A 19,204-nucleotide genomic window follows, 5' to 3' on the forward strand; every position below is an offset into this window, starting at 1 on the left:
CCTCTACATATATATTCTTTTCGATGATAAAAAAGTTATGAAATAAATGGCTTGTCAACAAGACTCCAATAAGCTACTTTGCCACAAACAAAGAGATACTCACATCCAATATTAACAGCAGTCCCCCTGGTCCATCTATAGGCAAAGCACACCTCTTGGTGTTCGCACAAAACATGTTGCTCTCACCTGGAACAGTCCGGCTCAAGTTACGAACATTTACAATATGGGTACTGGGATGTAATGTAATCAAATTCAAATGCTTAAACTTGGACTGATGCACACCTGGAAAATAAGATTATGAAGTAATAGTTACCATTGCAAAGGGTCTTACTTGCGGATTTTTGGACATGTCTAAGCAGAGTTACAAAGCTGATACAAAAGCATGCTGGACAATGATGAAGATAGGAAGTGGATAGTTAAATTCATCTGTACCCACACATTAAATTTTGATTGAAATCCATTAATAACTTAGTACAAAAACCAAATGAGAGACTATAATTCCATCTCATGGTGACTGAATTTTGACATTGTAACTTATTTCAGACTTCATACATATAAAGCATCAAACTAAATCTGATACTAACCCAATAATTCTAAAAATAGTAAGTGTATGGTAATTTGAGGGGCCATAACACTTACAAAATGATGATGCAGAATGCTGCACATCAAATTTGGTTGAAATCCAATAGCTGTCTTTTCAAACTTTGCTGCAGAAACCAAAGTGTAAAATGACTGATAATCACGGGGCATAACTTCATGAAATAATGATGCATAATCCATCAACTGAACTTACCCCATATCAATCAAATATAAAACTGAAGGTAACTGAAATTCAATAATTTCTGGTTAAATTGTGCTGCTGAAACCAAAGCATGGAAGGATGGATGATCATGGGCTAAAATGCCATCAAATAATGACACTAATCCTGGCATGCCAGTACAAGGTCAGTACAAGGTTACATATTAAATTATTCAAATCCAATCATACCTTATAAAGTAATTCTACAGAACCAAAGTGTGAAATCATCGAGAATCTGTGGTCATAACCCAATCATATACTAACAAAAAATCTTGACATTCAAATTGACTGACATTATTTATCACAGGCTCTACATTTCTGTGAAACAGTCAGTTAACATTCAAAATCCCTCACTATAAATCTCATCACTATAATGTTGTTTCTGTTATAAGGTCTGCATCCATTCCATTAAGTTGTAGTAGAACTATATGTGTCCATAAAAATCACTATAAGGCAGTCCCACTATAAGGCAAAAAACTCAATGGGTCCCAGTATTACAGTGAGGAAGTTCTGTATAATGTATCTCATTACAAGGCAGTTTCACTATATGGCATTATACTTATTGGGTCCCAGTATTACTGTGAAGGAGTACTGTGCAATGTATCTCATTACAAGGCAGTTTCATTATATGGCAGTGTACTTATTGCGTCCCAGTATTACAGTGAGGGAGTGCTGTATAATGTATCTCATTACAAGGCAGTTTCGCTATATGGCAGTATACTTACTGGGTTCCAGTATTACAGTGAGGGAGTACTGTATAATGTATTTCATTACAAGGCAGTCTCACTATATGGCAGTATACTTATTGGGTCCCAGTATTACAGTGAGGGAGTACTGTATAATGTATCTCATTACAAGGCAGTTTCACTATAAGGTATTATACTCATTGGGTCCCAGTATTACAGTGAAGGATTACTGTGTAATGTATCTCATTACAAGGCAGTTTCACTATAAGGCAGTATACTCAATGGGTCTGATGGACAGCATTGTGATTATTACTTTTACACTTAATAACATGAGGACAGAACATCATAACTTTAATTCCAGCTTCAAAGTTCAGAACACAACTTTTTTTCAACCATGATTTTCACAGAAAGCTATATTGTTTACACATAAATTATGGGTAGCAAGGGATTAGATATAACAAATTCAAACTGCATCAATAAACAGAATCAATATGAAAAGAAGAGTAAATTCCAGTTATTTAACCATGATACTCATCTTGTTAAAAGGATTTACTGTTTAACAATAATAGCAACATCTGATGGCGAATCAGCATTATTTGGTCAAACTCTGTAAGGCCTTCATGCCCAAATCATTTCTGTCAAATCTGGTCAAACTCTGTAAGGCCTTCATGCCCAAATCACTTCTGTCAAATTTGGTCAAACTCTGTAAGGCCTTCATGCCCAAATCATTTCTGTCAAATTTGGTCAAACTCTGTAAGGCCTTCATGCCCAAATCATTTCTGTCAAATCTGGTCAAACTATGTAAGGCCTTCATGCCCAAATCATTTCTCTGTCAAATTTGGTCAAATTCTGCCAAGATGTTTCTGAAAAGAAGTCATTCAAAGTTTTTTCTACGTTTAGTAATGGTTGCAAATTTTTTTAAGGTGGATCAAAATTATTTGTATAAATCTGAAAGGCCTTTATGTCAGGATTCTGTGTTAAATTTGGTTTAAGTTGTGCTTTGAAATTTTTGAGTCATTGCTAGGTTTACTGTATTTTTTTATAACTTACTATATCTGACAGGAAATCGACAACATCAGCATAAAATGAAAATGTTGTTTAAAGTTTGGGTTCTTTGTAATAATGGTGGCCATACTGTTGATGGACTGAACCAACAAAAAAAATCAGAAAGTCCTTTATACCAAAAATCTCCCTGTAAAATCATGTGCAAAAATGGTTAACCCAGAGGTGGGCAAACTTTCCAGTGCAAGTTCTACATACACACATTTACATCTTGTCGCGGGCCGCATAGTTCATTAAGTAAAATAATTCATATTTGAAATAGCAAAAACAAAAGGTTTTTCTAAATAACATCATAATTAATTTTCAGTTGTTAATATGTTGTTAATATCTGAAAACTTTAACTTCAAAAGCACATTTATTTGATAAACAGAGTAACATAAACAGAGTCAGTGCGAATGATGACTTGTTCCTAGGCTGCATGAAAACCCTTGGTGGGCCGCATGCGGCTCGTGGACAATAGTTTGCCCACCCCTGGGTTAAGCGATATTTGAGGAATAGATGTAAAAAGCAATTGTGAGTGGGTGATGCACAATGGATGAAAGACCAAGACATAACTCAACTGGCCAGCTAAGCTAAAGATACATTGCAAGAACAGGAATACTGATGTGTTTTGACAAAAATTCAAACTATCAATTCATCGCTGATTGACATTCTAAAATATCTTCAATAGGATCAATCCTAAGTGAAGTTATCTCTGAGGTGGAGTGGGTGTAGGTGGGTAGAGTTTAAAGTCATTAGGTATATAGTGAAGACATTACCTCCAAAATAATTTTCATCTTAAGAAATCTATGAGTTGATTAAAAGAAAACTTCTACTAAAATTTTTCCTTAAATTTTTACTCTTAACAAATGTTCCTTGAAACTTGGTTTCTTGTCTGTTTCTGTGCAATGATGTATCCTCAACCACCTCTATCTGGCTTTAGTTTAGTGTCAATGCTGCAGTTGAGATGATCACTGTCATGATGGTCCTAATGTCCACTGCATCAAGGCCACTGCTGCCAGAAGAGTAATATACATGTCTCTCAGGGTTATACAGTAATACAAAATGTCTACAGCAGTACTCATCTCAGTATTTTTTTCTCACTTATTTTAACAGCTAATTCAACAAAAAGAAAAAAAATTACCTGTAAAGAATTTGGATTCACCCCGATTGTTCAAATTTGAATTCTCTGCTTTCCCTGCCTTGTCTGAGGTTTCCTTTACATTTGATATTTTCTGATCATCCCCACTTCCAACATTACGAAGACAACTTCGGGCTTCCCTTAACACCACCTCATCCTCATTTGGTACTGATTTTGGTTCTGGTACTGACTTTGGTTCCGGTACTGACTTTAGTTCTGGTACTGACTTTTGTTCTGGTACTGACTTTTGTTCCGGTACTGACTTTGGTACTGAAGGCACTGACACGGGACTTTTAAGGTTATTCTAGAAAGAGATGATTATGATCAAAAGTGTTAATTTTTTTCATGCCAATATACACTTCTATCATCACACATGGGAAACATGACTTCATACTAGTAGTTTGCATTTTCATTATTGTATAAATTTGGGATTTTACGATCATAATTTTTCCTCAAAACTCCAAAATAATAATGAAATAATCATCAATGTATTCTTATAATAAACTTATTTTTCATCTCACAGATTTTCTGTATCAATCCAAACAAATTTATAGATCTGCATACAAAAAATACATTGATAGATGCACTAAAACTTTCACCCTTCAGTATTTAAATTAGTTTGGAAACTTAAAACTACAATGAAAAATAAAATAAAAAAAACCTGAATGTTGTCTTGTCATAAAATGGTGTGAATAAACATTACCAAAACTTCTAAAAAATAATGACTTCCAACAGGATTCATAATTGTGATACACACAAAAAGCATGAATGCTGAATGCAGGTACATGTATTTTGACAAAAGATTTGATAAGGTAGTAATTGATGCTGACAGATTTTATTATTTTGCAGCCTGCATACTGTTTAGATAAACAATATGAAAATATGAATAGTGCTATGCAAACTTTAATACCTGATTCGTAAATGAGTTGTCTCCCTTGTGTTGGACAGCTGGTTTCCTTGAGACGGCATCATTCTGTTTTGTCTTTCTTTTAGCTGGATTCAGACTCATCAACTGAACCTGTATGGAAATAATGAAATTCCTTCAAACATTCATTGAAATATTTAAATGCGATTACAAAAAAATCAGAGTTTTAGCACAAATATATGTTAATAAAACTTTACAGCTTTCAGGGCAGGAAAGTTGTCCAGAAGCAACAAAGGCAGAATTTTAATTATCCTAAAAAAAAAATAGGACTCAGAAAAAATAAACCATTACACCTGAGAGCATCATTAAAGCAGTTTCAAAAAGATTTAATGACAGTTTATAGGTAATTTATCAATATCATAACTTATAATGTTCATAAAGACAAAATGTAAAATACACAGCAGAGGAAACAAAAACCCCCCAAAAAACCATCAGATAATATATCCTTGATCAAATTTTTTATCATTTAGTCAACAATATAAATTAGTACACATACTCACATATAAGGTTCAACTGCTAAACAACATAGACACTGATCTGCCACCAAATAATGTATCTATCCAGTTTGTTCTACTGATTACTGCCATCATAGTGCATAAATCCAGATCTGCCAATTTATTATGCATCTAGGTCAATGCAGTTTGCAGTTTAATCCAACTTAAATATATAGTACAGTATATCTATATATTAATCAAAATATCTGCAGTTTAATCCAACTTAAATATAGAGTACAGTATATATATATATATATATATATATATATATATATATATATATATATATATATATATATATATATATATATATATATATATTAATCAAAATATCTGCAAGTCTGATATCATTTGAGCAAATATTACTAATTATAAGTTGGGCTCAACTGCAAACTGCATGAATGCAGATCCAGGTAAATGAAATTTGTTAGGAGTAATCAGCAGAGACCCTGATCTACCAATGCATTATGTGATGGCAAATCAGGATCATAGTAGTTTGCAGGTAGACCCAACATATAAGTAAGCACAAATGGTACATGCAGTGTAAATTTGCCAGTAATACACACCTGACCATTTTCTCCACCTAGCCATTGGTCAGCTGTTAAGGATGATTCTCCACATGCAGTGTCAGGAAATAAGTCCTCATGAAAGTCCCTGTAATCCTGTAAAATGGAAAATGAAAGTAATTTAAAATTTAATTTTTGCATCAATTTTATTTTAGCTCAGCTGGTGGAGCATCAAACTTGTAATCCAAGGAATACAGATTTGATACCCACCCAAGACAGTCCATGTTGGTTGCCTTGGGGTGACCTAAGGAAAGGCACCTGGCACCCATTTCCTTGGCATGATATTGCAAATAATTTATTGAAAGTGCCACTAAAAATCAATAGAAAAAACCCAAAGATCAATGACTGAACACTGCTTTATCCAGCATTACGGTCTAAAATATGTTAACCAGGATCTTGACAGTGAGCAAGAAGCTTTAGTATATAAACCATTACAAGAAACAAATCTGGTCCTACATTTTGTGATCATAATGTGTAGGGATTAAAAATACTCAAGTATTATATTGGACAGGTTCTAATGTACTTCATAGCTTGCTTGGGGGGGGGGGGGTTAATTTCTGATAGACCTTAAAGACAGACAAATGTAATTCCATTTTTGTCAATCCAACCTTTCATATAGCCAGAAACTAAAAACTTCTGACATCGAGTTTAATGTCAAAAACATTTAACACTGACCTTAATCTATTTAATGTGTGGATGAATATATGGACAGACATGCACTGGGAAGCCAAAAGTAATTGCTGTGTTGAGCTGCTGCCAAGGTCAGCTCAACAAATAAAGAAAAAAGAATACCTCTGAAGAAATATTTGCATGTATGTTTACTACATGATAAATGCTTTTATGGTTTTCAACATCTGCTGTCCCCTGGAAGCACCTGGCATGACAATATAGATTTTATTACAAAAACAAGGCCCAATCCAGGCTGAAATTATTGTGCTATATGCCCTTTGAATAAAATACTAATTGGAAATCCTGGATGTTTTGGTATGTACATATTTTTATGATGCTTTTTACTCAATAAAGTAGAGCAGTTAAAAGCAATGACAGACAGTATTAGAAACTTTCAATTTGATGTTACTGCCACAGACCTGTATGCTGATATGTGTGATTCAAGAGACCAAGTATTTCACCTTCCCATGTCTTTGTAGTGAATGATCATTATGAATATAGGAACTGGACAAAGTTGACAAAGTTCAAATATTTATGGGACTACTAGGGAAGAGTTTAAGAATATGGGTTCAAGGTCCATTTTGAGTCATCAAGCAACAGTTTGTGGGAGCACTAGAGAGGAGTTTAAGTCCAAGGATTCAAGGTCATCTTAGAGTCCCCCTGCAAATGACCGAATAGTACTAGGGCAGACCTTGAGTCCAAAAGCTCAAAGCCCTCTTAAAGTCCTCCAGCAACTGTTTGTGTGAGAACATAGAGTTTTAGTCCAAGTGTTGAAGGTCCCCTTAGAATCCTCCAGCATGTCTGTGTGAGAACATAGAGTTTTAGTCCAAGTGTCAAGTGTTGAAAGTCCTCTTAGAGTCTTCCAGCATGTTTGTGGGAGCACTAGAACAGAGTTTAAGTCCAAAGGTTCAAAGTCATTTTAGAGTCCTCCAGCAACTGTTTGAAGAGTTCTAGGTCAAGGTTTGAGTTCAAGGGTTTAAAGTCCTCTAAGAGTGCCTCACTTTTTTGAAAAGCACAAGGGCAAAGTTTAAGTCCAAGAAATCAAAGTCACCTTAGAGTCTTCTAGCAAATATTTAAGCTTAAAAAACATGCAGTATCATTATTATTTCTTGATCAATCATATGACAAATAGTTTACAAATCAACAACATTAATAAGAGCAGAAAAAACCAAGTTTGGTCAACACATCCAACACAAGTTTGCACACAGCAGACAACATAAAACTGCACTAATTACAACTGCTGGAAGTGACCTAATTATACAAAAATAGTTTTAATTTGCCAAACAAGAATTTATCATCATTAAAACATTCAAAGTTTCTCCTGGAACTGATGTTGAAAACTAAAAATTATGTATATAATAAATGAGTTCGACAAAGGATTAAATGGTATGAATAAAAAAAGCTTTAAAATCAGATAAAAGAAGTCTTTTTTCACAAGGAATGAGCTAATGATTATTTCAGTTTTGAAGAAATCCATGCCTTTTACAAAGAAATTATTTCTTTTCAAAATCAGAACGAATGGATTTTATCTTAATTTGTGTTGTATGGGTGGCTTTCTGTTCAAATTTTATGATAACAGACAAAAGCTATTGGAAAGGTTGTTTTCAAATCTCATTTTGAAGGTTGGAATAACTGCAAGTTTAATGCAACCAGAGTCAATATAGGTTACTCAAAGAAGTTATCTCCCTTATATTGGTTACTTAAAAGAGCAGATGTCTATGTTTCTTACCTTTCTTGGCACAATGTATGGAACTGGTGTAATACTGTTCCTCAGCAACAGCAACAGACGATTTACTTCACCCACCATCACATCCAGAGTCCTTTTAGGGACAAGGGCAGCTCCCTTCACTTGTTCAACACTGCTAATTAAGTCTGAAAATGTGGAATAAACTTATATTCTTGGCAACAAAGGGCAGGAAATATCTCAGTAATTTCTACTAAACTGATTTGATGGTTGCCAAAATACTGCTTACTGTCCTAAAAAAAAAAATATCTAACACAAATGACATGTAATTTTGGGCAAAGGTAGTCAAAAAGAATTTTGAACCCACCATCTATACTCATTTATAGGTTGCGTCCAAATGCAAATTACAGAGACCCACATCTGCCATTGAATGATGTGCTAACAGATATGGGATTAGAAAGGCCATTATGAGTGATCTTTAGAAAAACAACATAGACCATGATCTGCTGGTGCATTATGGGATGGCAGATCAGGGTTTATACTGTTTGCAGTTGTGAGTATAAACGGTATTCAATATTGCAGGGCATAAAAAGTTTCTGCCATATTTTCTATCTGTGGCTGAATTAAGATTAAAGACAATTTCATATGTGCTATATGACAATTCAAATTTTTTTTTATAGAAATATCGGATATGTTATATTTTATCACACATTAATGAAAATAGAAGAGTAAAATAAATAACTCTAGAAGGATGGAAACTTAGTTATGTAAAAGATAAACAGTGGGCATTTTTTAAAAGTTTGTTTACGAATTGACACACATACAGAACAATGTTAAGATACATTATCATGGGGGGGGGTGTTACAGAATTAATAATTAAATATAAATGTGGAACTTGCTTTCTGTGAAATATGGATCCTTGTCATTCACTTCTAGATACTGTATATTTGAATCACCCTGGATAATGAAAAATTCAAAATTAATATTGCAATATTTATACCAATAAAACAAATATGTAGATCAGTCAGTATATTTAAATACTAAATTTTTATTTTTATTTAGAGTGGGTATTTGAATTCTATAACACAATGCATTCATCTCTTTAAATGAAAACCTAGTGGAACGACGAAACTAATTCTCAGCCAATAAAGGCATATATACTATATATACTCACTTATAAGTCAAATTCAACTGCTAACTGGACAGACACAAACAAGCTGTCACATAATGCTCCAGCCGATTCTGGTGTGTGCAGTTTTTTAGGAGTAATCAGTGACAAACAACATAGACCCTGATTTGCTGGCACATGTGATGGCAGATCAGGGTCAATGTTGTTTACAGTTGGACCTGGCTTATAAATGAGTATATAGTATCCATCAATATATTTTAATTTGGACTGAACCAGCTGCACTTGTCAAACATAACATGTACAACTAACTCCTGATGACCATGGCTGCTGATAAAGCAATAAGGCTGCAATATTTACGTAAAATGTCCACATGTGTACATGGTATATAGAATACTGAAATGATGTCATTGAATCAGACTAATTCAGATCTCAACCAGACTCTTATTTTCCTGATCTGCATGTTAGGCTTACAGCTGACAACTATCTATATGTAAGCCACTGACAATGTATATGCCATACCATGTTAAGATTGCAACTTTTTTATTTTTGCTGTAGACCCACTAAAAGGCTGTCATAATCCGAGATGTAAAAATATATAATTTAACTGGAACAGGTACTTCCTGAATCACTGACAGTCATATGCATACTTTTTGACATGGTTACTGATTTTGTAAAGTCTGCATCCAGTAAACTCAACTAAGCTGTTGACACATGTAAATATTGTGGCCTTATAAAGCACAAGATAGAGAGACAGACAGGCAGACAGAGACAGACAGTCAGACAGAGAGAGCAGCAATGGGCAAGTCATATACTAAATGCATCTGAAGAATCTGCATGTATGTGTACTAGTTATTCCAGCAGAATTACAACTACATGTAGACATACTGTCTGCTTCATACTAGAAACAGGACACAAATTGTCTATGTGACTATACATACATCTGTAATGTACTATGATGCATTAATTTCACATTCTTGCCGGGTTTGTTTTAATGGTACTTTCATCATATTATTGGCTATATTACGCTAAGAAAACAAGAGCTTAGTGTCTTGACCATGAGTACATCAAGGTGGCAAACCTAGAACCCTTAGATTATGAGGACAATGCTCTACACACTGAGATAAAGTGACTCCCTTATTTCATCTAATATCATGAATCTAACATATAAAAACATGTTTCAAAGCAAAGAACAAGAAACTGTTTTGGCTTAGCAAAGAAGAATGCTACAATCTTTATGTACTGCATTTTCACCAGTTATACAGCAACATGTAAATATAATTATCTTTGCATATTTATTGATACTGAAGCAAAAGTGAGTGACACTGAATGATTTATGAAATTATTTCTATGACAATGGGCAAATGGTAACAAAAAGTAAAGTAAGATGTACCAGAAAAGGTGATTATGTTAAATACCTGGAGGTCTGACTAAGTCAAAGTATGGATTTACTTAAAGGCTATTGCTATGTACTGTTATAAATTGATAAAAAATTCACAGTAGTAAATGATTCAAGTCCTACCTTGCCCAACAAGAAAAGCATATTGGTATCTGCATCAAAGAAGGGCATAACTGTGCTGAAATGAAATAAATTAGATCAAGTTCACTATATTATATAAACAGAGAAAGCATAAAATGAAAAAGTCAAAAGTTGCCATCTTGTATAAAATGAAGGAAAGAAATGCAATTCAAACTGAAAATCTGATTCAGAACTGTAAGTAAGAATAACAACACAATTAATAATTGTATATCTGTAACTTATGATGATGAATGCGTAATTAAATATTCAATTAATCATGGTCTTTGTGTCATTAAATTTACATGCATTCAATACCTCCACACTATAAGGCCCTTCATAGAAACACAGTTTCTATAATAAGACAGGCATATTCATAGATCCCATTTCAATAGCCCATTTCATGCTGACTTCGGTGAACTTTGTAATTTGCTCTGAATTTTGATCACATGGAGGGTGGTCAGCTGACCGTAATAGCCACTCGATAGGTGGTGGGCAAAATATGGCTAATGCTTCAGCATCAGCATCAGCATCAACTTCTGTAACTAGTTTAACATCGTTTATCGAGTTGAAAAATGCATATTCAACAGCGATGCTGCCGCAGATATTGACTAAATTTAATATTGGAACCATCCTGTGTTGTTTTCAGGAAACCAGGGTGGATTTCAAACCCATACGAGAGAGTAGCTTTGAGCTATTTACATCTGGACATGAACATGTAAGTAAGGAAACGATGTCGAAGTAAACAAATTTAATCCTGGCAATCAAAGAGCAAGTTGTTCAAACTATTTCTGTGCATTGGAAACATCACTATAATAAAATGCATTTCATACGAGTTTATCAGATTTGTTTGTTTTTGAAAGTCTGTGGATAATTTACATATAAATTTCAATCATTTAATTAATTTTATTTCTGAAATATTTCTAAACAACAATGTACGCCATTTTGTTATGTACATATACCCACCAGCGCTTGATTGGCTGGAGTATAAAGTAACTCGGGAGGTTATTCGGATAATTATGGAGCAACTCGGTTAAATTTGGTATGAAATGGGCTATAAGCGGTGGTAAAATTATGTGTATTTTGTACTTCGTTATAAGGCGGTCTCTGGACAGTGTTACAATGAGGAAGTATCGTATTTATAACAAAATGTTACACTTTATTTTATACTTGTATTTGAAATATAAAAACTTATTGGCAAAATAATTTTCAGATTTTTCATTCCCATTTTTTAACAAGTGAAAAATATTTTCTAATATTTTCAAATGTGAAATTATAAGATTTTGCATCATGAAAGGTAATGCTTGATTCTTTGTGCCTACAGAAGTTAACAAGCACTTTGCAAGCTGGAACAAATAAACAGAAACTGCATTACATTTCAGACATGGAAATTAATTTTTGTTGAAGAAATCTGACTCAACACCATTTGCATATCTATATAAAGTTATTTCCCCCTACTTCCTTGACAACAATGATAAATAAACTTTTTGATGCAATGCGGAATTGGATTTGCTAAGTGGTCAGATAGGATGAAATAGTTCACAAAATGTAAAACATGTAATTTATTGTGAAAAATTAGGTCATTCTAATTCTACTGCTCTCTAGTTACTTATATTTACATGATCAGCCTAAGAAAATGTGGCGAATTTACAAAAAGAGGGGTGGGTGTATTGTGTGGAAGAGTGAGTTTAATCTTGTAAGCTTTGATTCTGGCTTAGCTACTTGTTAAAATATCACGTTTATTACCACATGATGAAACATATCTGGTATTAATGTAGGAAAAGAAAATATTCTCTTTTTACTTATTGGTATTGCACATTTTGTACAGTTATGCTTTTTTTCATTTTAAGATAGTTTTCATGCATTTTGTTTTTTAATCATGTAAATGTTACGATTTACAGCAATAGAAAAGAAAACTTTTAAGTTATTTTTTAAAAAGAAGGTAAACATGAAAATACAGCCAACACTATACCTCTCTCTCTCTCTGATATATAGATATTTGTTCCCTTAATTACCTGGTTGAAGAATCTTTGGTCAATGATGCAATTGAAGACTTTAAATTTCTGGGGTCCCACAATTTGATCTCCCTTGAACGGGTCTAAGGAAAACAAAATTCACATAATAACTACAAGTAATACAGAGATGAGACTGAGATGGTTAATACACTACATTATTTTTCACATTTAACTGACTTTATATGTAAGATGTAATTTACTTCCATGTTAAACAAGAAAGTTTTATGAAATGATTATACACTATACTGTTCATCAAATTAATGACTATAGATTATACACTATACTGTGGCTCAGTTATCTAAAGCACTCACCTTTAATGATTGCTGCCATCTTGCCTCATTCCGTGTGGGTTTGAGTCTCGGGCTCAGCCAAGGTAGTTAAGTGAGAAAGCTTGCCAGTAGCTTCCCATGGGTCAGTGGTTCTTACCTGGATTTTTCCAGGTTCTTCCTCCACCAGTTATAATGGCCACCACGTATTGCATATCTTACGCAAAGAACTGGCATTAAAACCAAAAACAACAACGTTACTATTTTACTTTGATTGATGGTAACAAAGGCTGATGCATGTAGAGACTGAAAAAGTCCACAAAGTCTTGTGATGGCAATAATGACCTTCAAAAGTCCTGTCATTATATATAGCATTAGAGCTGTGAACCACCAAAAATTTTGTACTGCATTATTTCAGATTGTACTGCAATACGAACCATGGCATAATGCAATTATATGTGGACCAAGAATTTAATCTTCTGGAGCAGGGGCACGACACTTTTTTTTAACATTTCCTTCTGTCAATAGCGAGAAGAAATATGTTGCTTTGATTTATAGCAAAATAACATCATATTCTATCCACGATACTATTTGGAAAAATATGAATTAACTTGGGACTAAATGATAAGAAAATATTTCAGCTCAAAAGAGACTCCAAGCACCAGCCATGCCCAATAAAATGGTCACTACCTTATACAACATAAATTTGTAGTGTGTATGTTAATTGTTGTATATGCTGTAAAATAAAAGCTGTAACTAAAGTGGGATGATTAATTGTACACTATAGCTGTAACTAAAGTGGGATGATTAATTGTACACTATAGATGTAACTAAAGTGGGATGATTAATTGTACACTATAGATCTAACTAAAGTGTGATGATTAATTGTACATTATAGCTGTAACTAAAGTGTGATGATTAATTGTACACTATAGATGTAACTAAAGCGGGATGATTAATTGTACACTATAGATGTAACTAAAGTGGGATGATTAATTGTACATTATAGATCTAACTAAAGTGTGATGATTAATTGTACATTATAGCTGTAACTAAAGTGTGATGATTAATTGTACACTATAGCTGTAACTAAAGTGGGATGATTAATTGTACAATACAGCTGTAAGACATCATGCTGACATTAGCGAGCCTATTTATAAAAATAAGCATTGATACGTGTGTAAATATGGTAATTTTTGCATTAATTCAACTTGAAACAGTTCCAAGAAAACAGACAGGATTCTTGAATGTGAAACCACTTGTTATAGATTCATTCTATTTTGATACTACATATTCCTAGGTTTTGTCACCAATCCCTGTATCAAGGAGAGATCACTCTGCCTGACCACCACCTATGTGGGCATGAAAATTTTAGCTCCTTTTAGCTAAAAGTTTGATCTGCGAGGGCTGGATTGGCGATGTAGTAGTTCTCAAAAGGTATTATGATGGGGTGACATATTTAAAAAAGAAATGAATGATTCAGTTCTTTATCTGCATTATTTTTTTATATTATCAATAGGAAATATTATGTTTATATTTTATTGAAAAAAAAGAGTAATTATTAGCAGCACAAAAAAAATCCATTATATAGAATCAAGCATGGTTTTTTAAAACTAATGTTAAACATAAACTATTTTTGACAGTGATTACAATGCCATTACCATAAAAAATGTGATGCTTATTCTTACTATTTGTTAAAATAGGCTAGACAGAAAGTGTATGAAGATTTCCATACCACGCCAAATCCTGTGGTTAGAACTTGGTCCTTGTTTCCCAGACATAACACACGAGAGTCTCTCACAGTAACATGGGCCTCACATTCCTAAAGAAGAAAAATGAGACGCAACAATGTCATATATGCATTATGATAAACAAAGGGCTACAAACATAATCATACAAAATACTGTATCTTCTTAGACAATTCTATTTTTACTGTTTAACAGCAACAAGTAACAAGAGGCCCAAGTGGATCTGCAATTGCATGGCTGACGTCTGCCTGAAGCAGTTGGCCAAGGCATCTGGGTCTGTAAGATGTATACATTTCTTCCCGTGCTCTTGATTACAAACAGTATCAAACATTTATTTCAGTTCACTTTTTGTACCTCAGCCGATATTTGATGGCATATCAGCATCAATTTTTGAGACACTCCATGACAGAATGCAGTCTGGCATATTTTGGTTACATTCTTGAGGATTTCTGTTATGGCAGGCTAATTTGATGCCATATATGCATCATTTGTAAAAAGGTGAAAGCCCTTCATGTCAGGATGCTTTCTGTTAAATCTGGTCAATTTTATTCAGCAGTTTTAAGAATAAACCTGTTTAAAAGTTTTTTGTTTTTTGAAATGGTGTCCATATTAGACAGCAGAGCAGCATCACTTGAAAGCTCTTCAAGCCAGGATGCTTTCTGCCAAATTTGTGCACATTATTTTGAGTGAACTTTAATAAGTGTGTCGATTTTTTTTTATATTATAGTTATGGCAGCCATTATGGTCAATTGGCATCAATCCGTATAAAATCAATATCCCTCATGCCAGATCTATATCTGTTCAATTTAGTCAAATTCGGTTGAGTGGTTAATTAGAAGTCATTAAAAATGTTACTTTTAAATTAAAACCAGATATTTGATTTCAGGTCAGCATAATTTGTATAAGGCTGAATGATGTAATTCATGCCAGGTTGCCTTCTGTCAAAAATGGGCAAATTCTGTCAAGTGCTTTTAAACAAAAATGATTTTTTTATATATAAAAATTTAAATATTTTTTGTAATGGCAACCACATTTGTACAAACCATAAGCCCTTCATGCTAGAATTCTGTCAAGCTTGGTAAAATTCAGTAGAATAAATTATGAGAAGTCAATTTAGACTTTTGTTGTTGTTGTAAGTAACAGTTGCTAGACTGAAAGGCAAATTAGAATCATTTGTGTAACATGAAAGCTCCTGGTCAAATTCTGTTGAGTGGTTTCTGAAAAGCCATCTTCGCTTGTAGTAACTGCTGCCATATTTGATAGCTTTCAATCCAATTTGCTCAAATTCTATTTCATGTTACTAAAGCAAAGATCATTCGAAAGATTTTCTTTTTTTCAGTAACAGATTTCAAATTGTGATAGTAGATCAGGATTATATGTATACATTTATGCCAGAATGTGAGCTATTAAATTTGGTCAAATTCATTTACTTGTTTTTTTTTAAATAAAGAAGTCATTTTAAGTTTTTTATTATTTTTTATTTTTAGTAATGTGGCCATATATGATAAGAGATCAGCATTACATGCACAGCTTAAAAGCCCTTCATGACAGGATGCTTTCTGCCAAATTTAGTTGAAATTTGTTCAGTGTCTTTTTAAAACTTTAAAATAGTAAATGTAGACAAACCATGCATGATGGATACAGGAACATACTACAAGCTCACTTGGCCTTTTGGTCAGGTGAAATGAAAACTAAAAGATTGGAAGCCATTCTAAAGAGCTGAGCCTCCTTCAATTCGTGTAAAAGTTTAGATTACAATATCTCAACATAAAATATGATCACACATCTTCTGTGTAGACGTTCAGCTTGTATGGAAGATTTAAATCTACAATATGATAGGACTCCCTCACTCTTTGTAGGAACCTAGATTACAAGGAAGATTTAAATATAAAATGTGATCCAACTATATAATCACATTCCATCAATTAGTGTAGGAGCTTATATTACAAGGAAGATTTAAATATAAAATATGATCACACTCCCTCAATTTGTGCAGAAGCCTAGATTACAAGGAAGATTTCATACTACATATGACAATGTGACTTTGACCCCTTCAACAGGGTTACATCAAGCAAATGAAACTTTCATTAACTAAATCCTAATAAAATGCAGCACCAAATATTTTTTCCCCTTAATTATTGTAGATACAGTTCAAGTTACAAGGACAATCAATTGATGGATAGGTGTATGAATTGGAACATGGACACATGCAATGAAAATAGGATTATCTCCCCTTATTTAAGTAGACATGTTTCAAGTTTAGAAGGACAACTACTTGATGGACACACACATGGATGACTTCATGAACAAATTTATAATACTAAATACATTAATTAAAGTGTGGGTTTTTAAACACAAAATTAACCAACAGTATACGTCACTATGACATGTCTGCTATATGATTCCCTTAATATATATTTTTAGAAAGTGTAAGTCCGCTATACAGATTCAATGAGTGTTCCATGAGCTTTTACTAAAGCTGCAATGTTGTCAAAATTTCTAAGCATATTTAAAATAACAAAAACAAAAGCATTTTAATTAAAACAATTAAAAACCTTTCCCCATATAGGGCTACTGAACAGCTGTCAGTTATACAATATGCATGCTGTACCTCACTTTATTTGCATCTGTTTCAATGGCTGTACTTTATTTGCCTGTTATTATGACCAGAGTAAATCTGTAAGATACATCTTTGTGGAATGTATAATTTTTTTAAAAAATATCCCTGGGATTTTCATGATAATGCTCCCTACTTCAATATGTATGCAAATGATGAAAATAAAATCAACAATGAAACCAGATGTACCACCACGAAAATGCTCATAGGATGTTTTTGAAGATTAAAATGACTGTGAAACTATGCAAGTGACATATTCGTTTCCATTTGTACCTTATTCATTATATATCACAGTTTAGAAACTGTAAGAAGGTTACTTTTAAATTCTAGTCGTTTCCATGTGTACTTTATTCATTATATATCACAGTTTAGAAACTGTAAGAAGTTTACTTTTTAATTCTAGTCATTTCTATGTGTACCTTATTCATTATATATCACAGTTTAGAACAGTTTAGAAACTGTAAGAAGGTTTTAAATTTTATTCGTTTCCATTTGTACCTTATTCATTATATTTCACAGTTTAGAAACTGTAAGAAGGTTTTAAATTTTATTCGTTTCCAAGTGTACCTTATTCATTATATATCACAGTTTAGAAACTGTAAGAAGGTTACTTTTAAATTCTAGTCATTTCCATGTGTGCCTTATTCATTATATATCACAGTTTAGAAACTGTAAAAAGGATACTAAGCTTATGAAACAAACATCCACAAGTATAAATAAAAGCTCCTACAATAGATTCTAAAAAACTAACCTGGCAAACTGAACATGACCGAGGGTCTAATATTCGAAGTTTTTTATCTTTGCATATAGATGCCAGGGTCACTCCATTATCACGCCAACTGATACCTTGAATCTGGTCCCCATGATCTGATAGGACTGAAATTAGTGTTAGAATACATCAAATTTACAACTGGAAACAGTACGAAAAATTCAAGGTTCTTGCCTTTAATAACATCCTCAAAACATTATTCATGACATCATTTCTGACACTATTTCTGTTACACTTGTGGTAATATTAAAATGTTATGGATCTTTATCGTATAAATTAAATTTTATGTTAAATTCACCACAGATTTGCTTCCACCATCATAAAAACTAATATTAACATTTTTAAAAATGTGACAGATTCTTTCCACATTCATATAACTTAATCACATATGCAGCTGAAATCAGTCCATCAGAATTCATTTTCAGTGATATAAATATTAAATTGCTAGAATATGTTGAATTAGAGTCACACAAAATACATTTCTCAATAAGGTTTGTAATATAATTGTATGGATCAAACTTTATTTAAAAATGAAGATAAATTTGCATATCCAATGAAACCAAATCGGGACATATCTCTATACCCAGCAACAATAATCAGGGATTGATACTCAGTAATACACTATAGAACCATTCCATTTTTTACCAGGGTCAGAAGGTATCAGAAATACATTAGGGTACCATTCCATCTTGTATCACTGGGTCAGAAGGAATCAGAAATACATTAGAGGACCATTCCATTTTGTACCAGGGTTAGAAGTAATCAGAAATATACTATAGTACCATTCTATATTTTACCAGGGCCAGAAGGTAAGCCAAATGTCTGAGTAGATGTTCTTATGCACACTATACTTCTATGCATGATGGTTACCAAGAATAAATCATTATTGCTTGTTGCCGATATAAACAAACCTGAATTCAGACCATGGTATGTCCTTTTCAGACTAAAAACCCACATGTAAATACCAGCTGATAATTTTGATGACTGCAAGTCTATGTAAAACTAGACCAAAGCATCCAGATATTTTTCTAAATTGTGAAGAAACACACACATGTAATGAAAGGCTATATCAATATGCAGTGGCATGCATGCATGCACACACGCAATGTCCATGCTAAGGCAATTCTGATAAAATAGTCACCC

The 19,204-nt window shown here is 33.2% G+C and overlaps 1 protein-coding gene across 4 annotated transcripts in view; it reads right to left on the reverse strand.

Moving 5' to 3' along the window:
* Positions 1 to 19,204, reverse strand: part of LOC149798134 (coronin-7-like) — a 96,299-nt gene that overhangs the window by 42,336 nt on the left and 34,759 nt on the right. For all 4 annotated transcript variants that reach the window (XM_089963228.1, XM_089963225.1, XM_089963226.1 and 1 more), the window contains exons 7-16: positions 18,044 to 18,168; positions 14,663 to 14,749; positions 12,662 to 12,744; positions 10,653 to 10,707; positions 8,904 to 8,961; positions 8,050 to 8,192; positions 5,652 to 5,747; positions 4,577 to 4,684; positions 3,670 to 3,970; positions 104 to 282 (exon numbers count right to left, since the gene is read on the reverse strand). In XM_089963228.1, coding sequence (XP_089819354.1) covers positions 104 to 282; positions 3,670 to 3,970; positions 4,577 to 4,684; positions 5,652 to 5,747; positions 8,050 to 8,192; positions 8,904 to 8,961; positions 10,653 to 10,707; positions 12,662 to 12,744; positions 14,663 to 14,749; positions 18,044 to 18,168 — 1,235 coding nt within the window. The remainder of the gene's footprint in view (positions 1 to 103; positions 283 to 3,669; positions 3,971 to 4,576; positions 4,685 to 5,651; positions 5,748 to 8,049; positions 8,193 to 8,903; positions 8,962 to 10,652; positions 10,708 to 12,661; positions 12,745 to 14,662; positions 14,750 to 18,043; positions 18,169 to 19,204) is intronic.

This window comes from Sinohyriopsis cumingii, chromosome 6 (genome assembly GCF_028554795.1).
Source record: "Sinohyriopsis cumingii isolate HCF-2022 chromosome 6, ASM2855479v2, whole genome shotgun sequence".
NCBI classification, from domain to species: domain Eukaryota; kingdom Metazoa; phylum Mollusca; class Bivalvia; order Unionida; family Unionidae; genus Sinohyriopsis; species Sinohyriopsis cumingii.